We start from the raw sequence: 22369 nt of genomic DNA, 5'->3' as shown, positions 1-22369 counted from the left end.
AAACGGAGCAATGATCTTTGATTTCTAGGGAGTATGAAGGTGGTGAATCTGATTTCAAAGTCATGCTGGGCAAAATACTATTAACTGGTGTATAGTTGTCCTTATTGTACAGATAAATCCAAAATATCCTAATGGAGAACTACTGAAAAAAATTCATTTAGTCTCCAGATCAGTTCAACAGATTTCAGCATACTCTTTCAGCAATTTGTAACAAAACAAAAACATAGAAAACTACAGTTTCTTGGAGATAAGTGTTAGCCTCTCTAACGAAAGTGTTTTCACCATGGAGCATTTTTTTCTTCTTTTTAGATTAAAAAAATGTGCATTTAGGCCAGATTTTCCTGGGTGATATACACTGAGTATATACGGATAAAATTAAGCAAATTGCTGTCCTCCTAGAAGAAGTATCTGTTAGGCAGCTTTTTGAAAGTGGGGAGAAATAAACTAGGATGATCAACTACACAAATATACTAGTAAGAAATTTGCTACTGTTTGCCCCAGGGATCAATACACAGCAGAAATGCTACAAATTCCCGGTCTGCCTAATACCAAATACCTCTGCTTTCTGTGGGCCCAGATTTCACACTACACATTTGGTGCCTGAACAGTTTATTGCCAGTCCATCAGCTACTGCCCATGCAGACTTCATGCTGCCTCAGGTTCTGGGTTCTCTGCGGGGATAGCGGCCACCAGAAGGCACCTTCCAAGAACCAGCCACACCTTTCGTTTCTCAGAAGCAGCATTGTGACAATGGTGAGGGGAGACGTTAATGCATACATCCATTTGAATAATGGATATTATGGCTTTACGTGCATCTTGATAGATGATGAGATACTCATCTCAGTCAAGTTATTTTGAGGAAAGAGGAAGACTGAACCGTAAATTCGGGGAAAGGAAGTAATGCTTGGCAATGTACTTTTATTTTTATTTCCCAAAAAGTTGTGTTAATCAAATAAATATTTTGTTGCTTTTCTTCAGAATTCAGGGGACGGGGAGCACAGGGTGCAGCCTGCTAGTGCAATCAGTAGGGCAAACAAACTCTGCAGCTCGAAGATGAAACTCAGCAGCTTTATGAATGGGATTGTGCGGTACGGTTGCCTGCCACAGCAGGGAATGGATTCGCTGCCCCTGGAGGCAACTTTCCAGTCCTATGCCAACTCATACGATTATTTGGATCCTCTAGAAATTCTCGGCGAAGCCCTGCAGCAGGAGAGGCAGAAGCAGGACTGGGCTTTCAAAGGGCTGTAGAGGAAGGCGGGGTGCGGGAGGGAGGACACCCTGCGACACCAGTCTGGGGCACCGGCGCCGCGTCCTTGTCGCGGGTGGCACCGGCAGCCGAGCCGTGCGGGAGCATCGCCGCGGCGCATCCGTGTGCCCGTCGGGGCGACCGCAGCCCTGCGGATGCCGGGGCTGCAGCACCACCGGGGCCGCCCCGCGGCGGGCGGGCGGGCGGGCCCCGTCCCCGCCGCCTCCCCGCCTCCTTCCGCAGCCGGCGGCGGCCCCGTCCCCGCCGCCCCCCTCACCTCAGCCGCCCCCCTCTGTCTGGCTCCCCCCGCGCCGTCTGGCGGCCCCCCCCCGGCCCCGGCCCCGGCGCGCTTCTCGCGAGAGCTGGGCATGCCGCCGATGCCGCCGCCGCCGCCGCCGCGGAGGGGGAGACACGCGGGGGGAGCCGGTGACGTCGGGAGTTTTCCTGAAAGTCAATAACGAGCCCGGCGGAGGCGGCGGGAGGAGCCGACAGCGGGGCCCGGCCGGCTCCGGGGTGAGTGCGCCGGGGGGAGCCGCCGCCGCCGCCCTCCTCCTCCTCCTCCTCCTCCTCCTCCTGACCCCCGCGCGTCGATGCCGCCGCGGCCGCGCTGCCCGCCCGGGCGGCTCCGTGCGTAGCGGGGCGCGCGGCTCCATGTAGCCGGGGGGGGGCCGGGGCCGCCTCCTGCCGCCCCCGCGGAGCCGCCGGGGACCGCCGAGCCCGGCGGGGGGACGGGGGAGGAGGAGGAGGCGGCAGCGGCGCCCTCCTCCCCTTCTCCCCCCGGAGCCGGAGCCGCCGCCGCCGCCGCCGCCGCCCTCCGGCTCCGCAGCAGCGCCCGCGGCGCCGCCGCCGCCGCCTCTGCAGGTACGGGGCGGGAGGGGCCGGGCGGCGGCGGGGCGGGAGGGGCGGGAGGGGAGGGAGCGAGGAGGCGGGCGGGGAGCGGGGGGGGAGGCGGGGAGGGGGCGCGGAGGGGGCGCGGGGCGGCGGCGGCGGCGCGGCCGGGCCGGGCCCGGGGCTGGGGGGGGACCGGGGGGGGAGCTGGGGATCGGGGGCGGGGGTCCCCCCCCCGGGCGGTGCGGGCGTTATGTAACGGTGGGGGGGGGGTCGGGCAGGGCGCGCCCCCGGCGGGAGCGAGCGCAGCCCCCCCGTTATCCTCCCCCCCACGTTTTTTTATCCCCCCCACCCCGCGGGAGCGCGCCGGGGGTGACTGCGGCGCGGGGGTCTGGCAGCCCCGCGCGCGTGCCCGCGGCGCGCGTGCCCGCGCCGCCCGGGTGATGCCGCCGCTGGCGGCTCCTGCCTGCGAGTAAACAAACCGGCCGCCGCCCCCGAGCCCTCCTCCTCCTCCTCCTCCTCCTCCCGCACCAGCCATCATGGAGGCCGCCGCGCACATGCCGAGCAAGTTGACGCGCGGCGGGGGCGCGCCCCGCACGTGCTGCACCCCCCCCACCCCATGTCGCCGGGGCGCGCGTGTCGCGATAGGGGGGATGCTGTCGCCGTGTCCCAGCCGCAGGGGCCGGGAGCTGGCGGGGAGGGGAGGGCAGCGCGGCGGCGGCGCGGTTGCTGCTGGTTCCCTACCCAGAGCCTGCCACGCTGGGTTATCTAACGGGGTTAGGCTAAAAAAATGTAAAGAAAAGCCCCAAATTCCTGGTTTTGTGCGGCTGGTAGGGAGTAAACAACTGCATTGCTCCACATCTTCATGCTATATTTTTAATGTAGCTATCAGTTGGTTGGCTACTCGGCTACATCTACAGGATCTCGTTTTTATTTTTATGAAAATAACGCCTACGGCTTGACTCGCTTAACTTCTCCTGAAGAAGTTCTGTTCTGAAAACCCCAATGCCCCAGGTACCTCCATCGCCAGCCTTTCCCAGGACTGAAGGAACTCGCAGCCGCCTCTTCTGCCGCTGTTTGTTTAGGACCTACCAAAACTTGGCGAATAGGCAGACGTACTTCCCCCATACCTCACCATATTTTGTACATAGCAATCAATTTCCCAGGGCAAGAGGCATGCAAATGAGAGGTCCTGAACTTCTGAGAAAGGACTTCTTCAGCGTGACCTGTTGTTGCTAGCTTCTGTATACAAATATGAAAAGTGTGTATGAAATAGGGAAGAAAGCTTATTTTGGCTCTTAAGATAAGCATACAACTCAAGATCCCGCCTCTAGGACTGTTTTTTTTTTTTTTTTTTTGCTTGTTTGTTTATTTTATGGCAGGAGCCTTTAAGTTGACCCCAATATCACTAATTGGATTGGATTGCTAATTATAGCCCACGTGGATCTGTTTTGGTTGGATGCGGACAGTCAGTCAAGTTCAAATGAGAGCCAAAGAAAAACTGTAGAGATAAGAAAAATCCTGTTTCCTGGAAAGCTTTGTATCATATTTCGATAACTCATTTTTCCTCTAACATAGATGTTTGGTGTATGCACACACACACAGGTAAAACCAGTGAAACTCATATTTGAGGTGGTCAATGCTGTGGTGCGTTCCTGCCTTCCTCTAGCTAGGTTTGCCTTACCTCAGCGGGCTCTTCAGCTTCATGGGCAGCTTCATAGAAAGTTGTATTTCAGCATCGTGCTCCCTCACTTGTTTGGCAGTTTGGGGGAAGATGATGCCTGGTTAAACAACATGCTGCTGCTCTACGGGAAGCCCATGAGACATCTGACACATACGAGTTTATATCTTGACCCAGTTGAAGCAGATACAGTGTTAAGGCTGCGATGGCATTAACTTGTACTGGAAAATGTTGACATCTTGACACTGGAACAAATGCTTTGTGGAAGGAAGGGATAACAGTAGTGTTTTTTCTTTAGCTTACCCCAAAACCACCGGAGCTCTGCTATTGTTTGCAACCCAAGCTTCTGTTTGCAAGATGTTCCCAGAAACCATATCTTGACTTCCGACTTCAGTTTGAAACAGCATGTGTCTGAAGTTTGTATAATAACTGCGGCATCCTTCAGACTACTTGGAATTTGTCTGCCACTGGTTTATTTAGTCTTCTTTCACTTTCCGTGTGCAAATTTTCCCAATTTAAAGAGATAGTCATTTCTATACCCAAGAAGTTTTTTTGTTTGTTTGTTTATTTGTTTTGGTGAAATAACTTTGAAATACTTGATTGCTTTGGAAGGTATGATACCTTTATTGCAGTAGTTCAAATGTTAAAATAAATTTGAAATTTCTGTGCTGTTCTTAGTATAAAGAAGATTCAGTTTCTAATAAATGTATTTGGTTGTAATTTCATTTTGTGCTGCTAATGATGCAGCAGGAGAGGTCGACTCTGTGCGTGGAAGTCCAACTTTGGTGGCATCTTTGGTGGCTTTGGCACGATGCTAGTTTTAACCAACACTGGAGAGTGGGAGGACCTTGAAATAGGTAGAGTGAAAACTTTCTTGTAGTGTACTTCCATTTCAATATGGTTAATGCATAAATGGAGTTGCTTTAAAAGGAATGCACTAGACTGTAGCTGCATGCTTAGTAGGGATGTTAGTTGTCCCAAGTCAGCCAGCACTATGTGCCCAAAGACCTCTGGTTTGTTTTTCCCAGCTAATAAAGTAAGCGTTCTGTTCAAAATGTGCAGTGCTCCTTTTGTGAACAACATTGATGGTTCAAAGAGAGTGGAACAGATAAATGTGTGCCTTCACAAGTTTTATTTACCTTAAAATGTCAGTTTTGTTTCCAATATTTGTATGAAATTTACCATCACTTGTAAGATTGCCCTTCATTCTAGAGTATTAGATTGGCTCTCATTCTGTTAGGAGATGGTTACCAAGGATATCATGTCAGGGACAGGGGTTGCTGTCTAGCACAACAGGTCCGTCAGGGAGTGTGGCACTGCCTGGAAAACAAGGGATCTTTGGGATGAGGAGCCTCGTGTCTGCTAGTATGTTGCCTCCTGGTTACATGGAAGGGCAGCCCTGAGTGTTGCAAATTCTTGTTGGTAAATTTGTGGCACTTGTTGCTTGTCTTTGCAACAGGTTGGCAGGCTATGTAGAAGACTCTTTTCTAAGCCGTAGTTACATAGTAAATGGAAAAGCTTATTCAAAGTGTTTTACAAAACTATTAAAGCCAGAGAAACAAACAAAACTACTGAACAGGAAAGGTAACTTCTTAGTGCTTTGTGTGGTGTCAAATCATATTTAAAGTTTTGGTTTGTGTTTTCTTCTGGGCTGCTTGTATGAAGCAGATTCAGGGCTGTTTATATGAAGAGAAAAATTATAAAAAAAGCTTGCAGAAAATGCAAGGCTGTAGTAATAGATGGTATGGCATTTTGTCCTTGTCCTGTAGCTCTACATCAACATTAAGTATGGCAATTGAAGTAGTTTTGGCACATGTGATGGATTCCAAACAGATTCTTTTTGTCTTTGTTATTTAAAGGTGTTGTTCAGGTATATTAGGAAGCTGTGGCAAAGTCTATACTTACAAAAAAAAAAAAAAAAAAAAAAAAAGAAAAAAAAAGTTACAAATATCATTAAATATTCTTTTCAAGGAGAGGAAGCATTTTTGTCCTGTGTATAGAAAAATGCTTGCTTTTGATCATTTTAAATATTTCTCAGACTTTTGATATTAGTGTCAACATTGACTATGTTTAGATGAAATAACTTCTTATGTCTCGCATCCATCTTGAGCAACCCTATCTTTCCATGTGTTTCTATGCGAGTGTCTAGGTATGAGTCCTATTGATCAAAAAGAGTATTAAGAACAAGCTCTTACCCTGTGAATTTTTCTGGAATATCCTGACTAAAGAGCAGCAATAATTCCCTTAAGAATGCAGCCAGGACCTCAGTGTTTCATACATGGCTGAATGACGTGATAGCACTGTTTGTCAGATGTTACTGCATTGTGTGTGCGATGAAGTTATTTGAATGCATCCCACAGTAGGAGCACAGGTGAAGAGCCTGATTCAGCTTTACAGAGATCAATAAGGTCTTGCCACTGGATTTTTTTAGGTGTGGGGTGGCAGTGCCTAGAGGTCAAAAGCTTCTCTTACAGGTGGTTTAACCCCACAAAAGTGATACAGTATTTCTTGGTGGAGTCTCAGCAGGCTTTCAAAACAATTTTTACCAACAAAAGTGTTTTTTTTTTTTTTTTTTTTTTTCTCTCTCTCTCTCTCTTTTTTTTTTTTTTTTTTCCCCAACTGTTTAGTGTGCTTCCTGGGATATGTGATTGGTACAACTTGTCTTGTGTTTTTCTTAAAGCTACATACTATAGGGCAAAGAATTAAGGTTAAATGTGTGAGTTTCATGTAATCTGTCTTTTTGTATAACATTTGCTGAAGACCTTTGTCTAGTAGGCACTGCATCTAGCCTTAAATGTGTTCAAGTGACAAGATGCTTTTGAAAAATGAACAGTCTACATTTGTGGTTGTAGAGAATTCATTCTGTGCTTAGGACATTCAGATCTCAAATTGATGAGAATAATGCTTGTTGAAGATGAACAAGCAGATCCAAAAGGTTTAGATTAGAAGCTGGAGTGTAGTTCTGGTCATGTTGTAGTGGTAGAATTAGCAAGTTCAGCAATTTTTGATGGCTATGTGGGAAAGAATCACTTTTTCAAGCAAATTCAGAATTTAATTTGTACAATACCTAAATAATAATAAATAAATCCTAATTTAGGAGTTTGAATGAAAGTCTTTTGGTAGACATGTCATTGAACTTTTTTCATCTTGTATATTAATAGTTTGAGAGCACATATTTATTTCAGTACTTTCCTTTTCCCAGTACTCATGGTACTTTGCTTATTTCTGACTTTTATTGTCTTAATTCTTTGTGGCTTCACCTATGTGCTTGGCATTGTGTATGCACTATGGTGCTGTGCTCCACAAAAGTTACTATCTTACCAAAAATCAAACATATGAGCTTAATGAAGCTCTATTTGGTATCTCTTAGATATCTTTTAACCTATCTCATTGCAGAATGTGTGGGAATTTCTTGGTTCTGTGACATTTCACAAATTAGACAACCTGTTTCAGGGTATTATAGACTTAAAAATCCAATTTAATTTGTTTTCAAAATATGAAACTTGAGTTTAATTTTGCTTGGTAGTTTGAGACATTACAAAACTTTTTTTTTTTTTTTTTTAAAGAGTGAAGGAACTTCATCTTGAAATGGCAAGAAAGAGTATTCCTATGTTAATCCTCAGCAAGTTAAATTTATTATATTTTGAAGTGTTGAGTGGAATATGGCTGTCATAGTTATGATCCTCAACTAATCTTTAATTTGACTTCTTTTAAGTCTCAAAACTCTCCCAAGTTCGTTGTCTGAGTAACTTTTTTCTCTAATGCATAACTTTAGCCCTCCATTCACATTTACTGCTTTAAATATATTCTTTGGTTGAATTTCAGACCTGTATTCTCATACGTTTTATTTTCTCACTCTCCTGTCTGATTTTTTTTTTATTTATTTTTATTTTCTCTGACTGGGGAGAGAAAAGGATTCAAAGCATTTTTGTCAATAAAAACAATGCAAACAATGGGTTGTTATTTTTTCATGTGGGATTCTAGAGAAACAATTTAGCTACTGTTAGAAACTTCCTTTATACCTTGGTAAACAAAGACAAGGGTGGGTTTGTTCACCTTACCTTAATTGTACCTTTGTCCCTTAAAATAGCTTAATTTGTCATTCTAATATGAAAAAGAATACAGGATTATAGTTTCTTTATTGGCAAATTACTCAGTTGCAAAATCTAACTGAAACATATAACTTAATATATTAAAATTTAAGTGTGACCGCAGTCACAACTGAATTTATCTAAAGTCTCTAACTCGCTTATCTAAACATGTATGAGTTATGTGCAGCTTTTTGACATACAGTAAGTGAAGACAGAAGACTGAAAATATTAAAGCACAAAGTATACACATAAGTGTGCTTTATAAAGACCTATTTATCTTTTCTAAAGCATCTTGTTTTTCCTTACCACAAAGTGTAAATATTGCTAGTTTTGTTATCCTCCTTCTAATTCCAAGCCAAGGCTTAGGAAATAAAATTGTCAGGAATAATTTTTAATGTCAATATTCTTAATGACATCGAGATTTTTAGTGCAGAATACGATTTAAAAAAATATTTGCAATGCCTGTTGCAGAGATATCTTTTTTTTTTTTTATCTTTGTTGTAAAATTTGTAAAATAGGAACATATAAAATTAGAAATTGTTTAGGGGTATGCTTAAGTGTCTTAATTGTGCATACAGCAGTAAAGATTTTATAGATTTAGAATGTATTTAGAATGTTGGTTTTTATTATATTTCTTTGTATTGTAAAACCAGTTAATGTATTTTTTGTGATTTTTTTTTGTTGTTTAGAAGTTCTTTGAAGTTGAACAAAAATTATCTTTCTGCAGGTTCCTTTTTCTCAGTCTAAGTAGTGACAGTATTTAAATTAGTCAGTTCTCCTGAGACCATAAAGAGGGGCATAATCCAACTGCACCGTTTTTGAAGTATAACCAAAATTGCAGAATATGTAGTTTGTAGAAGCCTGTATAAATACACTACTTTTTAGATAAACCACTGAACTGGATGTGATTCTTCCATTAGTAATACAGGTTATTTTGATTTAGGAAGTTCTGTAACAATCTCTGTTCTGCAGCATAGTCTTTTGTGTAATTTCTGATGCTGTGCAATGTATCCTCTTATTGTTTGACCAGACTTTCAGATAACAACTTGGGTAGGGGAAGAGGATATGGATGCATTTTTCATATAAATAAAACTTGAATCTGAACTTTACATCCTACAGAGAACTGTTTTTAGTTTGGAGCCTTAACTTTTTAATTTCTCACTTTGTGATTACAAACAGTACTGAAGACTGCTACAGTACAGTCTGTTTGGATGCATTGGAGGATTCAGACTGGAGGATTTGAGAAAACCTCCTAAGAACTTGATCTGGAAAAAAAATGCCCCTAAAACAGATAAACAAACATGGGTATGATAGCCACTAGAGGATGACTAATTAAGAGCTTTTTTTTTTTTTTTTTTGTATTAGTGTGTGTTTTGTGTGTGCAAACATAATTTTTCAGTGTACCTTTCTGAGAAATGATGTAAAGATGAGGAGATTTGGCTCTGATTATGTTGAAGACCAAGGAATCTCAGTGAGTCAGGCAAAGAGAAAGATTCACTTGGACATCATCCTCTATCCCCACCTCCCCAGAGCATTTTATTAAACAAATGGTTACTTGAAAAAGGTAAAATGGCAGTTCCCTGATACATTTAGGTTTATATAATCACTGGGTTGTGAATGGTATGTGAAGTTGTAGGGGTAGTCATTGGAAGAGGTGAAGCTGATCCTGTTGGTATTCTCTCTGGTAGCTTAAGTTGGTAAATGTGAGAGTATCTGTTTTTTCTCAGCTCCAAAATTGTTGAAAGTAGGAGCTTCTGTTTATGAAAGTTCTTACAACAGAAACCTGAATCATACAATTTACATTGAATTTATGGGCACTGTCTTCTGTACTCAGCTGTCTCTTGTCACTGGGGAAATGGGAGGATGCCCAGATTCCAAGGGAGTGTTGTCTTCTCTTACGAGTCTTGATGATTATTCACTTGCACATAGTGGTTGTTAAGTGTAGACCTGAAACACTGTTCTTGCTCCTTCTGCTTGGAAGGAAAATATTTCCTTCTCCCCATCCACTGAGTCTGTGGAGGTGCCTGACTGCTGCAATGGGCGTGAGTGCCTCATTTAATTCAAAAATATAAGTTGAGAAAAGGTGTCTTCTCCATACTGAATAGCCCATTGCTTCTTTTAAGAGTAGGTCCTATAGTTCCTAGGCGATAGCATCATGAAACGAACTGTTTCTTTATACTGCTGTTAGTCTCAAAAGTTCAAGATGAAAACTGAAAAGGTGTTGGTTTTTCTCCACACTTTGGGAAAACTGTGAGTCTCAGTAGGATCTGTTGCATGTAGAAGTTTCTGTTTGATCCTTGCTCAGAAAGATGTCCTTGTGACCATTACAGCTAGGAACTTAGAATTCTTTGTAGTATTAGTCCTTCTGAAGTGTGCTGAAGTGTTCCATGTAATGCCAAAATGTGGCTTAATAGTTTTCCAAAGAGGAAAGAAAAAAAAATTAACTTTTTTTTTTTTTTTTTTTTTACAAGATCCAAAAATAAATGCAGACATTTCGTTCTTGTAACCGGTCACAATGGAGTAAGTTGTCATAACTGCACCACAAAGCACGCAGATGATAGGTTTTTGTATTTATTATGCATATTCATGACTGACTGATACATTGTGCAAAATACATACGATGTACTGTTGGAAAATTACCTCTTAAAAGTTCTGTTTGATAAAGTGGAAAAGAAAAAAGAAAAAGCAATCCAACCTGTTCTTCAGTTGTTGGAACATAAATAAAAACATAAGTTAGGTTTTTCCCTGTAGGTAGCGGCTGGAATGCAAAACATCCTCAGCTTCAGTTCTTACACATTTTTTCCCCATTCCATCCTATAGCAACAGGGGAAACTGTAATATTTACTCTGTAACAGCTGCTGGAACTTGAAGTGCATTGGGAGAGCAGAGTTGATGGCTAATGAGTATTTAAGCTCTGTGCAGGCTGTGTAGCATGAACGTTTCTGTAGGTTTTCTTGAAATAGTTGGACTGTAGATGGAATGCTATTCCCTTATGAGAGTTCTTGTTCCATATGTTATAGGGAACTATTTTATGCCTGTAGAAATGCACCAGTGCATCTTCAGGGTAAAGGTTTCTGTATGTCTGTTTTTCATTAAGGTCAGTTTTCGTCACAATAGGTAATTTTCAAAAGTGTGTTGCTGGATGACTTTCTGAGTGAATGAGTGTAGCTTTTAGAAAGCCTCAAAGGAATTTAATAAAGGATAATACTACAGATGCTTACAAATGGCTTCTTGAAAGTGTAGTGTGAATGTATAACCTTTATTTTCATTAGTCTTTTAATGCTTCGATTTATCTTCTACAGCTTCCTGTGTAATTCAGATTGACTTTTAATTACCCATTAAGGGAGTGATCACTATAACCATTATGTCTGCATACAACTGTTGATAATTTTACTTAAGTTGTTTCTGGTAGCACTGTGAAGCTGAAACAGAGATAATTTGGTTAGTTTTGTCACCATATTTATCTGATTTTTGCATTTTGGCATTTTTGTTTGAAATTCAATGTAGTAGTCCATGGAAGGAGTAGGATGCTGTCCTACAGGCTTGCATTTAAGGTTATTGGGACACAGGCAGAGATAAAAATCAGTCATAGATCAGATTTTGATTAAATAACACTAACTTAATCATGATCAGTGGATAAATAGGGAGCTTTAAGCATAAATTCATTCATTAAAACTATATGTCTACAGGAATCATGGACTTAATGATCAGTATGTGGGCAGACAAGATCATTGCTACTTAGTGCAGAAGTTCATTTCTTACAGCTTAGTCTGTACCAATAAAAATAAATTATTGCACTTTCCATAAGAACACACCAACATTGGGAACTGCATTAGATTAACAGATAGGATAAAACAAATCACAGCATATGCCAGCCCAGGCTAAGTATTTTGTTTATTTTGTCTTTATAGTTGAAAAAAGTTGCCTGTGATCATGTGTTAAGGAATGCACTGGAAGCCTGGTAGGAAAGTCAAACCGAAGTCGGGTGTTGGGATACTGATGTGCTTGCTTGTGTATCACAGAACAGCTGTTCTTGCATCATTGTTGCTCCCCCTGGTTCTGTAAAGATGTGTGTGCTTGGAGTAGGAACTGATACCGTGCTGCCCTCATCCATCCAGGAAGGCAGAACTGGCACCTGTGTCAGCCGCATGTCTCAGTCTCTCTCTGTCCGGGCACAGCTGTTGGGCTTGCTTATCACTGGACTGAAGAGCATAAACAAAACTTCTGATAGAGTATGGCCCAAAAAATAACTCTCTAACTAGTGAGGTAAAGGCCGTGGAAAGGTGTGCTTGTTGTGTTTATTTCTGCCACATTGTCTTACCTGGTAACGCACAGTCTAACCAGATAAAGATGAACTGACACTAATGAAACCATCTCCTGTCCTTCCAAAACCTTGTATGTAACATTTTCTTTTAATTCTTGTAAAAACATGAAGGTCTGAAGGCAGTGTGTGTTTACATAAACAGAGGTGTCTGGTGTCCTTTTGGACACAGTGGGGTGTGATGCTGTTGCAAAAGGGTGTGCATCACCTGCATGGGACTTCCCGTCATATCTGCCAGTGCAAAGGGATGTCACAGAGGCAATGCTTTCAATATTATTTAAACTTTGTGCTACTAAATGATTCAACGTTGCAGTTTTTAATTTTAAGTACCTGAATTACTGCATGTTTTTGAGAAAACAAGTGAACGCGTAACTGTAAAATGGATACACCCTCAGTATTTCTGAGTTGTGCTCTACTGCATTATTTGTTGCATGCCACGTGAAAAAATGTTCATACCAAGTTTTATGTTGCACAGCACAGCATCCATACAGAAGTAGCCTTCCATCTAGCTGCTGCATGGTGCAAATACACATTTTTAAAATGACATATTGGAAATAACCTGTGCACATATAATGGTTCATTTTTTACCCTGTTTTTGGTTGGATTAGAACAGTTTATTTCCCCGTCCATTCTCCATTCATTCATTGCACAGGTTGCTTTTAGGAGAATTTGTTTCTATTGCGCTTACATTTGTTGGTCAGTACACTAAATTGATATGTATATGCTGGATTTTTTAGTACTGAACTGGACTGTGTGTCCCTCCTCCAGTGTGTACAGGTGTGCTCCTGTGCGTACAGCCATAGAAGGGTGTTCCTCCACCATCACAGAAGTCCCTTTCCTAGATTGGCATGATTTGGATGTTCCTCCTTGTTTTGAAGGATGGAGGGGAAAGGCAGTCTGCTGGCAAAAGGAGACCTCTCCTGCCCTCTGACTTCTCTTCCTGCTTGGTTGCAGTGCTATTATCTCTTCTTCTCAGCTTGTTGGTAGTCTGGGAGTGAGGTGGTGGAAGGGAGAGCTGTGGCTTCTGGGACCGGCGTGTCCTGTTGTAGGGCTGGCCTCCTTCCGCCCCCTGCGAGCTTTTTTTCTTCTTTGTAGGGAAGAGAGCGCTCTTGTCACCGCTTGGCTTAAAGCCCTGAGAAAACATGCACTCCTTCTTTTCATAAACTAAAGTGTGGCTTTTTTGGTTAATTTGCAGTCCTAAAAAGTTGCTTCTCTGTTCACATACTTGTTGGTGCTGCTGTTTGTAAAAACTTAGAGGTTTGTACTGGCTATCATGTAGGTATAGTGGAAGTAGGAAGAATATTATATTTCAGTAGCCTTTACTATTTATTTTTCTTCCTTTTTTTTTTTTTTTAATTAATTGAAACATTTTGAAAAAAATAACTGCATGGCTGGTGAATTGCTTAATACAGATTTTAACAGTTAAGCATTATAGGTATGGTTATCATCATAAGGCTTTGGCTTTAAGTGCCTTTACAGAACCTTTCCTTCCATTTCCTTTCACTCTTGATCTGATCAATGCAGTCTTAATAATAGAATCACTTACCAGTTGCATGGATTCTGACAAATGGGGGAATGGTGAAAGATACTGTGGCTTCAAAGCTGGACCTGTGAAGCAGTACTGGCACCGTTTCATTTAACAGCATCCTGTGCATCAGTACAAGGAATTTTATTGTGTGCGTTTTATAATAGTGCCACGTGACTTAAAATGTAACACATTCTGGGTCTGTTAAGTAGCAAGGTGTTCATGGAAAATGTGCTGTAAGACTATAGAAATATGATTCCGTTATATGGTTAATTAATAAAAAAAAAAAAAAGCAGATTTTTAGTGTGAGCTCAGTCAGTGGAAGACATCAACAAAGACTTTTTTTGTTGGCTGTCAAATGAGAAAAACAGAAAAGACTTAAATTCTTTCTCTAATATTTCCTTCCAGGGTGACTCATCAGTAGAAATTGGGAAGAGCAGCAGAAGAGAAGCCAAACAGACAAGCTGATAACTCAAAGAAATACTCTTTTGAGTCGGGGGTTCAGAGTGGAGCCATCATGAGCGATGTTACCATTGTGAAGGAAGGCTGGGTTCAGAAGAGGGGTAAGTTCCACTTCCTAATGCAAAGTTCTTGTGGTGTGTAGCAGGCTGTGTGCAGTGGCATTGTACAGTTATGCTGGGAGCATTCTTGATTTATTTTCTAGTCTGCAGCAAGCTAATCTGACCATATGGAATTAATGGCCATTAAGACCTGGGTCATGTTAATACTTAACTCTCAGCACTGCCCCTGTTTTACGTGGGTAACTGACAGTAAGGAGGAAGCTGGACTTGGTAATTCCCACTTAACCTTGCTGCTGCAGCTCTTGTCACCCCTGTATCAGACTAAGTAGGTGGTGGTGGCAGCTCTTAGAGGTAGAAATAGAGGGGCACAGTTGAAGGTTGCATAGGAGCTGTTGTGGGTGCAATACTTTGTGTAACTTCCTCTATGCCAATATGTGGCTCAGCTTATATTACATACTCAAGTAGTCCCTGTAAAATCGATATACTACTTGTGTAAAGCTCAGCATATATCTAATTGCCCTGCAGACCTTGAAGCCATATGATTAAAGAGTAAGTTCCTAATTATAAGCCAGTCTAAAGTAATATTTTCTGTTATGGTTAAATTCCTGTGAATTATTGAGATGTCACATCATAATCTGTTACCGTGTGATTTTCAAATTTGGGAATGTTGCTGTATGTTTTGAGTGGGAAACCTCTAGAAATAGATGGCATTTGTACCATGTAATGGACTTTGAATGAAATCTTCCATAATTCATGCTGCTTTGCTTTGGGTTGTGGTGTTGCACAAGATTATTTCCAAAAGAACATCATCTCTCTTGCAGAGAGAAGGTGATCTGGATTACAGGGTGATGTATGCCACAAGCTTCTGTGATTCTAGCCCAGAAGAATTTAGACTTGAATAGTGTGAACGAAATTGCCCTTAATTTAAAAAGAAATGCTTTGTTTCATTAGCAGCATGCAAAGACAAAGATCATCATTAGCTTTCTTATTGTAGATTGACATTAAATGTTAAAGAAGCCAAGAGAATGAGAGAAGTTTATTATTCTGTTATTTCTCCTGCATAACTCTATTTCGGTATTTCATTGTGGGTATTGCAGATGAAAATGGGCTAATGTACAAGAAGCTGAAGGCCTGCTTCCCGTTTTGGAGTATATATTTTTTGTATATAACAAATCGAATTTTGCATGGCAGGAGCTATTTAAATTTTTTAATTGTTTCTCCTTCCCAACTTGTTGCTTGCTCTGTTTGGTTATCTGATTTCCCTTGTTGTTTATTTCACATAATTTCTTTCAAGCATATTATAAAATGATTAGGGTGATCCAAATAGTTCTTTCTTACATAATGTCATATAAATTGCTCATTCTTACTAAAACACAATAGCAACTGTGATATGCATTAATAACTGAGGTCCAGAAAAGGATTGTAATGTTGTACAGTGAATCTAAATGTCTTAGTGAATATTTGAAAATTGGAAATGTAAAAGTTTTCCCTCTCATGCTGTTTTACTAATCTATTAATTAAAGAAAAGCTGATGGATTTTGCATTTTTATGTCAGTTTTGTTAGATATTTTATTTTCAAAGACACTTCATGACATGCATTTTTTCCCTCATTTTAATGAACTTTGAGTGAATGTATGGTTGTTTTGTTCCTTCTTGCTATTGGTAACTTTTTTTTTTTCTATGCTTTCTAATGTTTTCCTAAATTTTCTATGACCTATTACACTTGTTGGTCAATTAAAGTGTTTGTTTTGCTTCTGAAAAGAAGAAAAGTGTAGCAGAGTTTTTCAATGTCAAAAATTTGTAAGCATGTAATTCGATGGTTATACATTTCATGTAATTACAGATTCTACCCTGACCTTGCTCTGGAGACAGAGTTGCTAAGCACTTTTGTTATTGTTGCCAAGGAAAAGTATCTGAACTTAATCTAAACTCTGAAAGTTGGAATTTGTCTGTGCTCAGTGTACACTTTGTCAGCTGAATATTCTCTGTCTGTACCAAGAGGCACGGTGGGATTGGTTAAAGTTGCACTGCTTCTGCAAGCTATAATGCTGTTACAGTTTTAAAGGCTGCTCCCTGATCATCCCTACTTAACGCTTCTTGCTTCAGTTCTCCAAGTGGTTTTGGTTTTGGTATGTACAAACTAGGTTCCTCCTGGAGGAAAACAGTGTGGAATCTCCTCTACAGGTATGCGCTGAGTAAATTCCAGCCCCTAGCTGAGGCATAAAGGTACAAACCAACAGCTGGTGCTTTGGAAAGCCCTAAGCCATGTGCATGGTGTAATGTTCCTTTTGAGGCACCAGACTGAATTTAACTTGAAATAGACTTGTAAACCCTATATGCTGTAAAAACGGGGGCCTGGGCACCAGCTGTTTCAGTTGACTGATCTGCTTCTATTATGCCAAATTACTTGGTCATGTGGATATAGCTTGGGACCTTTAAAATCTATTGCCTTTAGCAGTCAGGGTGGTGATATACATCAGGGTGGTTTGTGATGTAAGGAAAAGAACAGAGCAATCTCTTGCTGCAATTTGGAGCCCAGTCAAGGAGTATGAGGATGACTTGAAAGTATGGGGATGAAGAAGAGTTTTGAAAAGCCAGCTAATGAGATAGGCCAAAAGTCGAGTTAAAGGAACTGAGCGTAGGAGTGAGAGGGGAGGCCGAAAAGTTGAGATGGCATCAACTAAAAGTTGAAGCTGAGATGGAGACTGGGGAGGAGAGATTCTGTTAGTGCAGGGTATTGTGATTCTTAATGGCTGTGAAATGCACTGAGAAAATGTTTGCTTTATTATTCTTTGTGCTGTATCCATGTCAATAGAGGGCTGACAGTCGTACATTTGTAAGTCTTTAACCCTGCTCTTGAGCATGAAGAGTCAACGTGATTCTACATGAGAAGCCTCAGTGTGCTGTTGTTCTCCGAACACTTAAATGATGAAGCTGCTAAATTATTCCTATTTTAAAATCATTCAGCACTCAGGGTAAAGAAATGCCAGAATTAAGTTTACTTAATTAAGAATGGTCATACTTAGGCCTTGAGCAGTCTTCACAAGAAGAAGTTTCCTTGCGGTGAGAGTAGATGACACTGAGGAAAAGTAAGCTGTTACATGAGCTTAGGTGAGCAAAAGGTGACAGTCAGAAGTTGAGAACTTCAGATGATAGAAGGCAGTGAAACCCAACATGAAGCCAAGCCCGAGAAGCTCAGAGAACCTCAGGAGCCGTCAGGTCCCATGTCATAGGTGAAAGGAGACCCTGAAGCATAGTGGCTGGGCCTGCCTGAGCAGGTGATGTGGCCCAGTGAGAGCAGAGCCAGAGAGTAAACTAGTTGGTGATGAGGACTTGGTACTTAGCTGCACTCAAGGCATTTGCAAAGTGAAGTGGGTGTTACTTTGGTCTGGCTTTGGACTGCTTCTGTGCCCCATTAGCAGTGGTAGTGCTCCGGCGTCCGTCTTGTGGTTCACTTTCATCTGAAAGGAGCCAGGTTTCTGCACTCCCAGACTGCATCATTCAGGAAAGTGCATTAGCTGGGGTGATAAGAAGTTTTGTTCTCCTTATCTGAACTGAAGTACTAACACAGATGTACCCTATGAGACATCACAACTTGTCCGAGCAAGAGGCAGATGTATGACTTTAACGGTTTTGGGTTTTCTGCTGGAGTTTTCTGGAGGGAGTCTCTGCTCAGTCAAGAGAGCAGTGGGAATGCTTTTCGTACAGACGCTCTTATGTTTGTCTGTGACTTGCTGTCTCGGCTCTAGTGATAAGAACCAACCATCTCATGGCCTTCTGTGCCTGTGCTGCTGGAAAGATAATGTTGCAATTTACTAGCCGAGTGTGTTTTGTTTCAGAGAGGATAATCATTTTTGTTTCTTCTCTCTGTTTTCCCACTATTCCTGTGGCCAGATTAGAATACAGATGTGTTGTCTTCCTTTGTGAGTGTCTTTTTTAAATGACATCAGTGTTCTTTCCTTCTAATGCATATAGGTGAAAGGGATGTGATTTTGACGAAGAATCTGAAATAGACTGATCCAAACCTAGCTGGTGACACGCAGAAGTTATAACATGTATTTAATATTCATGCAGTTAGTGTAAGGACTCTGCAGAAATTGCTGAAATTACTTTTCCATTTTGGGTTTGCTTATGTGCACAGTGTTTTGCAGTGTCTTTTCAAATTATTGTAAGATTTAGTATTTTTAATTTTACTGAAAGCAAATTGAATGTCTTACAGAGTGGGGATATATTTTGAATGTATCAGTTTGGAAACAGCTGTTCTTTTAAATGGATGAACATGTTTAGTATGATTAGAGCATATCATTACAAAAGAGGTTTTTATGCGTATAATTCAGGTGATTTTTTTTTTCTTTAAAGCTAGTTTCACAAGTTGTAGAGCTGACCTTGTCTGTGGTCTATAATAGTCACAACAATTAGATTTAACAATCATTAATAACTATGCTTAATTGCAACCTAATTTCTTTATATATAACCTGTGCACAAGATTTCAATTAGTTTAAACATATGAAAAATTTTAAGAGTCTGTGTTACCATGTTATTAAAAGATCATTTGGGACAAAGGAAAAATTGACACAGATGCTAACTTTTTAAAGGACCCAGTTTTAAATTTAACATGTCAATGAACTTTATTTTGTGTGTATGTTGAAAGGGTAATGGTTTTTCATTGGGGAAGAGTATACCTAATGTGTATTACATAACAAGATGGCTAAATGATTAGTGAAAGGCAAAACAGAATGTCAGTTTAAGTCTGTGCTTCTATTGTACTTCAATTACTAGGCCTCTGTTGGACTTCTGCATTCAGGTATGCTAAATTAGATAATGCTGTTTGTCGTGGCCATGTTTACCTTGCTTTATTAGATATTTTTACACAAATTATATGGGATAGATAATGAATCTGACTTGTTTGTGGGGGTGACATTAGTCTCAATTTTTGATGTCCTGATTTTATCTTGCAACATTCGTATCAAGTACAGAAGTACTAGTCTACCAATTTTATAGAGAGGGAACTGAAGTACAAAGTTGCTATAACTTAACAATGGTAACTTAAGAAGTTTGCTATAATGAGATGGCAGTAAAAAACAGATGTCGTGAAGCTTTCTTGTAATGAGATTGTCCTGTAATGATTGCATCACTTGAAATACTGTAATATCTTTTTCACTCAAATGCTGTTTATTTATTTATTTAAAATTATAGCTTTTCATAACTTCCTGGTATCTGGAATACAATTACCTGAAGTAATGTTAATATTTCTAAACTCATAGATTTATAGAATAAGATGTGTTTGATTTATTGTGATGAGAGATTAATTCAACTGCTGGTTTGTTCTCATTTCTGCAATGTAAGACATGATGCGATCATGTTTTAATCATGTCGAAATCATGGGATTTCATGAAATAACCACGTGGAAAATATTTCATGTTGTTGTATCTACTAATTAGAAGAATAAATAATGTGGTGGAATAAATCTGTTGTTCCAGGTAGGAATCAAATTGATCTTTAAAGTTTGAATTGTTTACAGTTCTACAGTAACTTCTCTTCTATACTCCCCCCTCCCTCCCCCAAATCCTGAAAAAAGCATGAAGTAAATTAATGGACATTGGGGTTTGCAGCTGAATCAAGACCAAAAATATGTTAATTTTGGAAATACACATGAGAGCTTGAATTCATGTGGTATTTTTTTTTTTTTTTTTTTTTTTTTTTTTGGGTGGGGGCAGGAATGCCTTGATTGAAAAAATAATCTCAGAAGTTATGGTACTAATTGAATGTTATTCACAACCTGTCAGAAATCTTGTTTGCAGATTGTCTGAATTATTCGAGTAGTTTAACACACCTCTAACAAAGACAAATTTAAATAGACTGTCTTGAACATCTGCTACAGAAAGTAGAAGAAATGCAAACTATTTTTTTCTAATTGTCTTAGCAAATAGTAGTTTTAGGTAAAATCTTCATCGATGAACCACTTGAAACTAAATAAATCTTCGAAGTTCCATTAAAACTTTATTTATTTTTTTAATGTTCTGGGTTCAATATAACTGTAATATGGCCTTTTCTCATTTCTAAATCATTTTACAGTTGAGATTCTGATTGGTAAAAATTATGCTCCTCTAGAGCTGTATTGTAGATGGTAGTAGCTAAAATTCTGTGTGTGTTCTTTGATTAACCATATTATTTCCAATAATGATACATCAGATAGAAGATGCAAAGATGCAATAATACGTTCAGAGGGAGAAAGGTGTTATCCTACGTTTAAGAGGATATTATTAGTGGGTAAAAATCACGGGAGCATCAACATGTTTGACCTTGGTGCTATTGATTTTCAGATGTTTGTTTTTTTGCAAAGTTGAAAGATTCAATACTCAAACCGAATCCCTGTTATTCCCACCCTTCTGGTGGTTGGTAAGGCATGTTTCTGGGCTTATCACCTTGGTCTTTGGGGTGGGGGGAAGAGGAAAAGGGAGAAATCATTTGACCTCTCAAGTGTCCTGAGATTTATGGTAGAAAAGTGCTTCTACTACTCCTGACAACAACAGGTTGCTTGTTACACAGGAAAACACCTAGGCAGTGTTTTTTTGGAGCGTTCTGGATAGATATGCATTATATTTTCATTTATTTCTGTTCCAGTTCCTATGCAGTGAATGCTGCCGTAGTGTTTGTTTTCTGAATCCTTTCTCCAGTCACTTGTATTCTTTCCAGTTTATTACCCATGAGAGCAATACTTTCCAAGAAGCAAGGTTAATGCTTGTGGTTGCAGGGACTGGAAAGCAAGGCTCTAACAATTCAGTGTCCTTTTCCTACTCGCAGCTCTCACAGCCTGGCAGTGCTGCATGACCAGATGTTTGAAGTATGCTGTCAGGGAGGACTTTGAGGAACTGTTTCTCTAAGACATGTTCCTTATTAAATAAAACATTTTATTTTATTTTATTTTTTAAGCTTAAATGGTCACTTTACCTAATGCTTTCGGCATCCTATAGTCTGCTGATGAAACTTAAATCCACTTGTGTTTATGCCACTTTCACATTAAGATTTCATTCTTGTAATAACTTGCTTGTAATAAAAGAGTTTTTGAAAGTTCACGAGAAGTTTTATTCCCTCAATATACCTATGTGCCAGTCTTAACAAATGTTTCTCCTAGTCCTTCTTTTATTTCAAAGGCAATCCATGTATCCTTGCCTCAGCTGGGCCGGTCAGTTTATGTCTCTGTGGGACCCACTCCTCTTACACTACCCTGCTGTAGTTGTCAGAAACATTAATGAGGTCAACAGCTGTGACATGAAACTAGGTCCTGAAGGAGTTTTAGGGATGGAGGGAGAAGTCAAAAAGGTCTAGGGAACAAATATCAAAGAGACAATTGAGACTGCAAATTGAGATCCTGAAAAATCAGATTTGAGAAGAGATCAGGCTAGTGATGATTGAGAGAGTGAATAGAAGGTGGAGGACAAGAGAAGAAGGTTTTGTAACCACTCAACTGCTGTCTTGGTTGCACTTTGTTTTCTCAGAGAAAGTATTGACCCTTCATGAACATCTGTGCAATCTATTGGCAAAATGAGGTTTTCTTTCCCAGCAAATATGGGAGGAAGTTGATGGTAGTGCCTGGGATTTATTCAGCCACAAACTTACTGAGAGCTGACTGATCTTTTCCAAACTGCAGGCAAAAAAAAAAACAGCGTTGCTCCATTTCAGCAGCATAGACCTTACTTGCACTGTGTGGGAAGGATTTCCTGGGTTTTGGGGTAGTTCTCCATTAGCACCTAACACAGCACAATAGAAGATATTCACAATCTGTCTGGACACAGTCTTGGGCAACCTGTTGGAGCAGAGGCTTGGACCTCCAGAGGTCCCTACCAACCTCAGCCTTTTGTCATTCTGTGGATCTGTCGAGTGGAGCAGCTAGTGCTTAGATTTTGATGTCCATGCTGTTCATATTTCCAGCACTTTGGTTTGGACTCATTGTCATGTCCGTTCCTGTGCTTTTAGCAGTGGGAATGTATTAAGTGCAGTCGTGGTGTAAGCCAGAGCTTGTAATAGTTGGTAATTCAGATATTTGCTTCAGATGTATATTCCCTATCTGTAAAGCAGATGGACTTGCAGTCTAATTTTTTTCCATCCCTCTTCAGCCCCATCTCTAGCTGTGTCTTGGGTACTCTGTGCTTTTT

General features: G+C 40.7%; 1 protein-coding gene across 3 annotated transcripts in view; it reads left to right on the top strand.

Annotated features, from left to right (window-relative positions):
• The first annotated feature begins 1583 nt into the window (after positions 1 to 1583).
• AKT3 (AKT serine/threonine kinase 3) overlaps positions 1584 to 22369 on the top strand; it is a 153791-nt gene continuing 133005 nt past the window's right edge. For 2 of the 3 annotated variants that reach the window (XR_014691691.1, XM_084515113.1), the window contains exons 1-2: positions 1777 to 2107; positions 14101 to 14255. Coding sequence is in view for 2 of the 3 variants with exons in the window: in XM_084515113.1 (XP_084371239.1) it covers positions 14210 to 14255 (46 nt within the window). In the remaining variant the exon portion in view is untranslated. The other variant, XM_084515114.1, reaches the window with a different exon arrangement.

The sequence above is a fragment of the Aythya ferina genome, assembly GCF_964211825.1.
Source record: "Aythya ferina genome assembly, chromosome: 3".
In the NCBI taxonomy this organism is placed as follows: domain Eukaryota; kingdom Metazoa; phylum Chordata; class Aves; order Anseriformes; family Anatidae; genus Aythya; species Aythya ferina.
The sequence above is the reverse complement of the archived record's forward strand: the minus strand, read 5'-3'. Positions and strand labels throughout refer to the sequence as shown.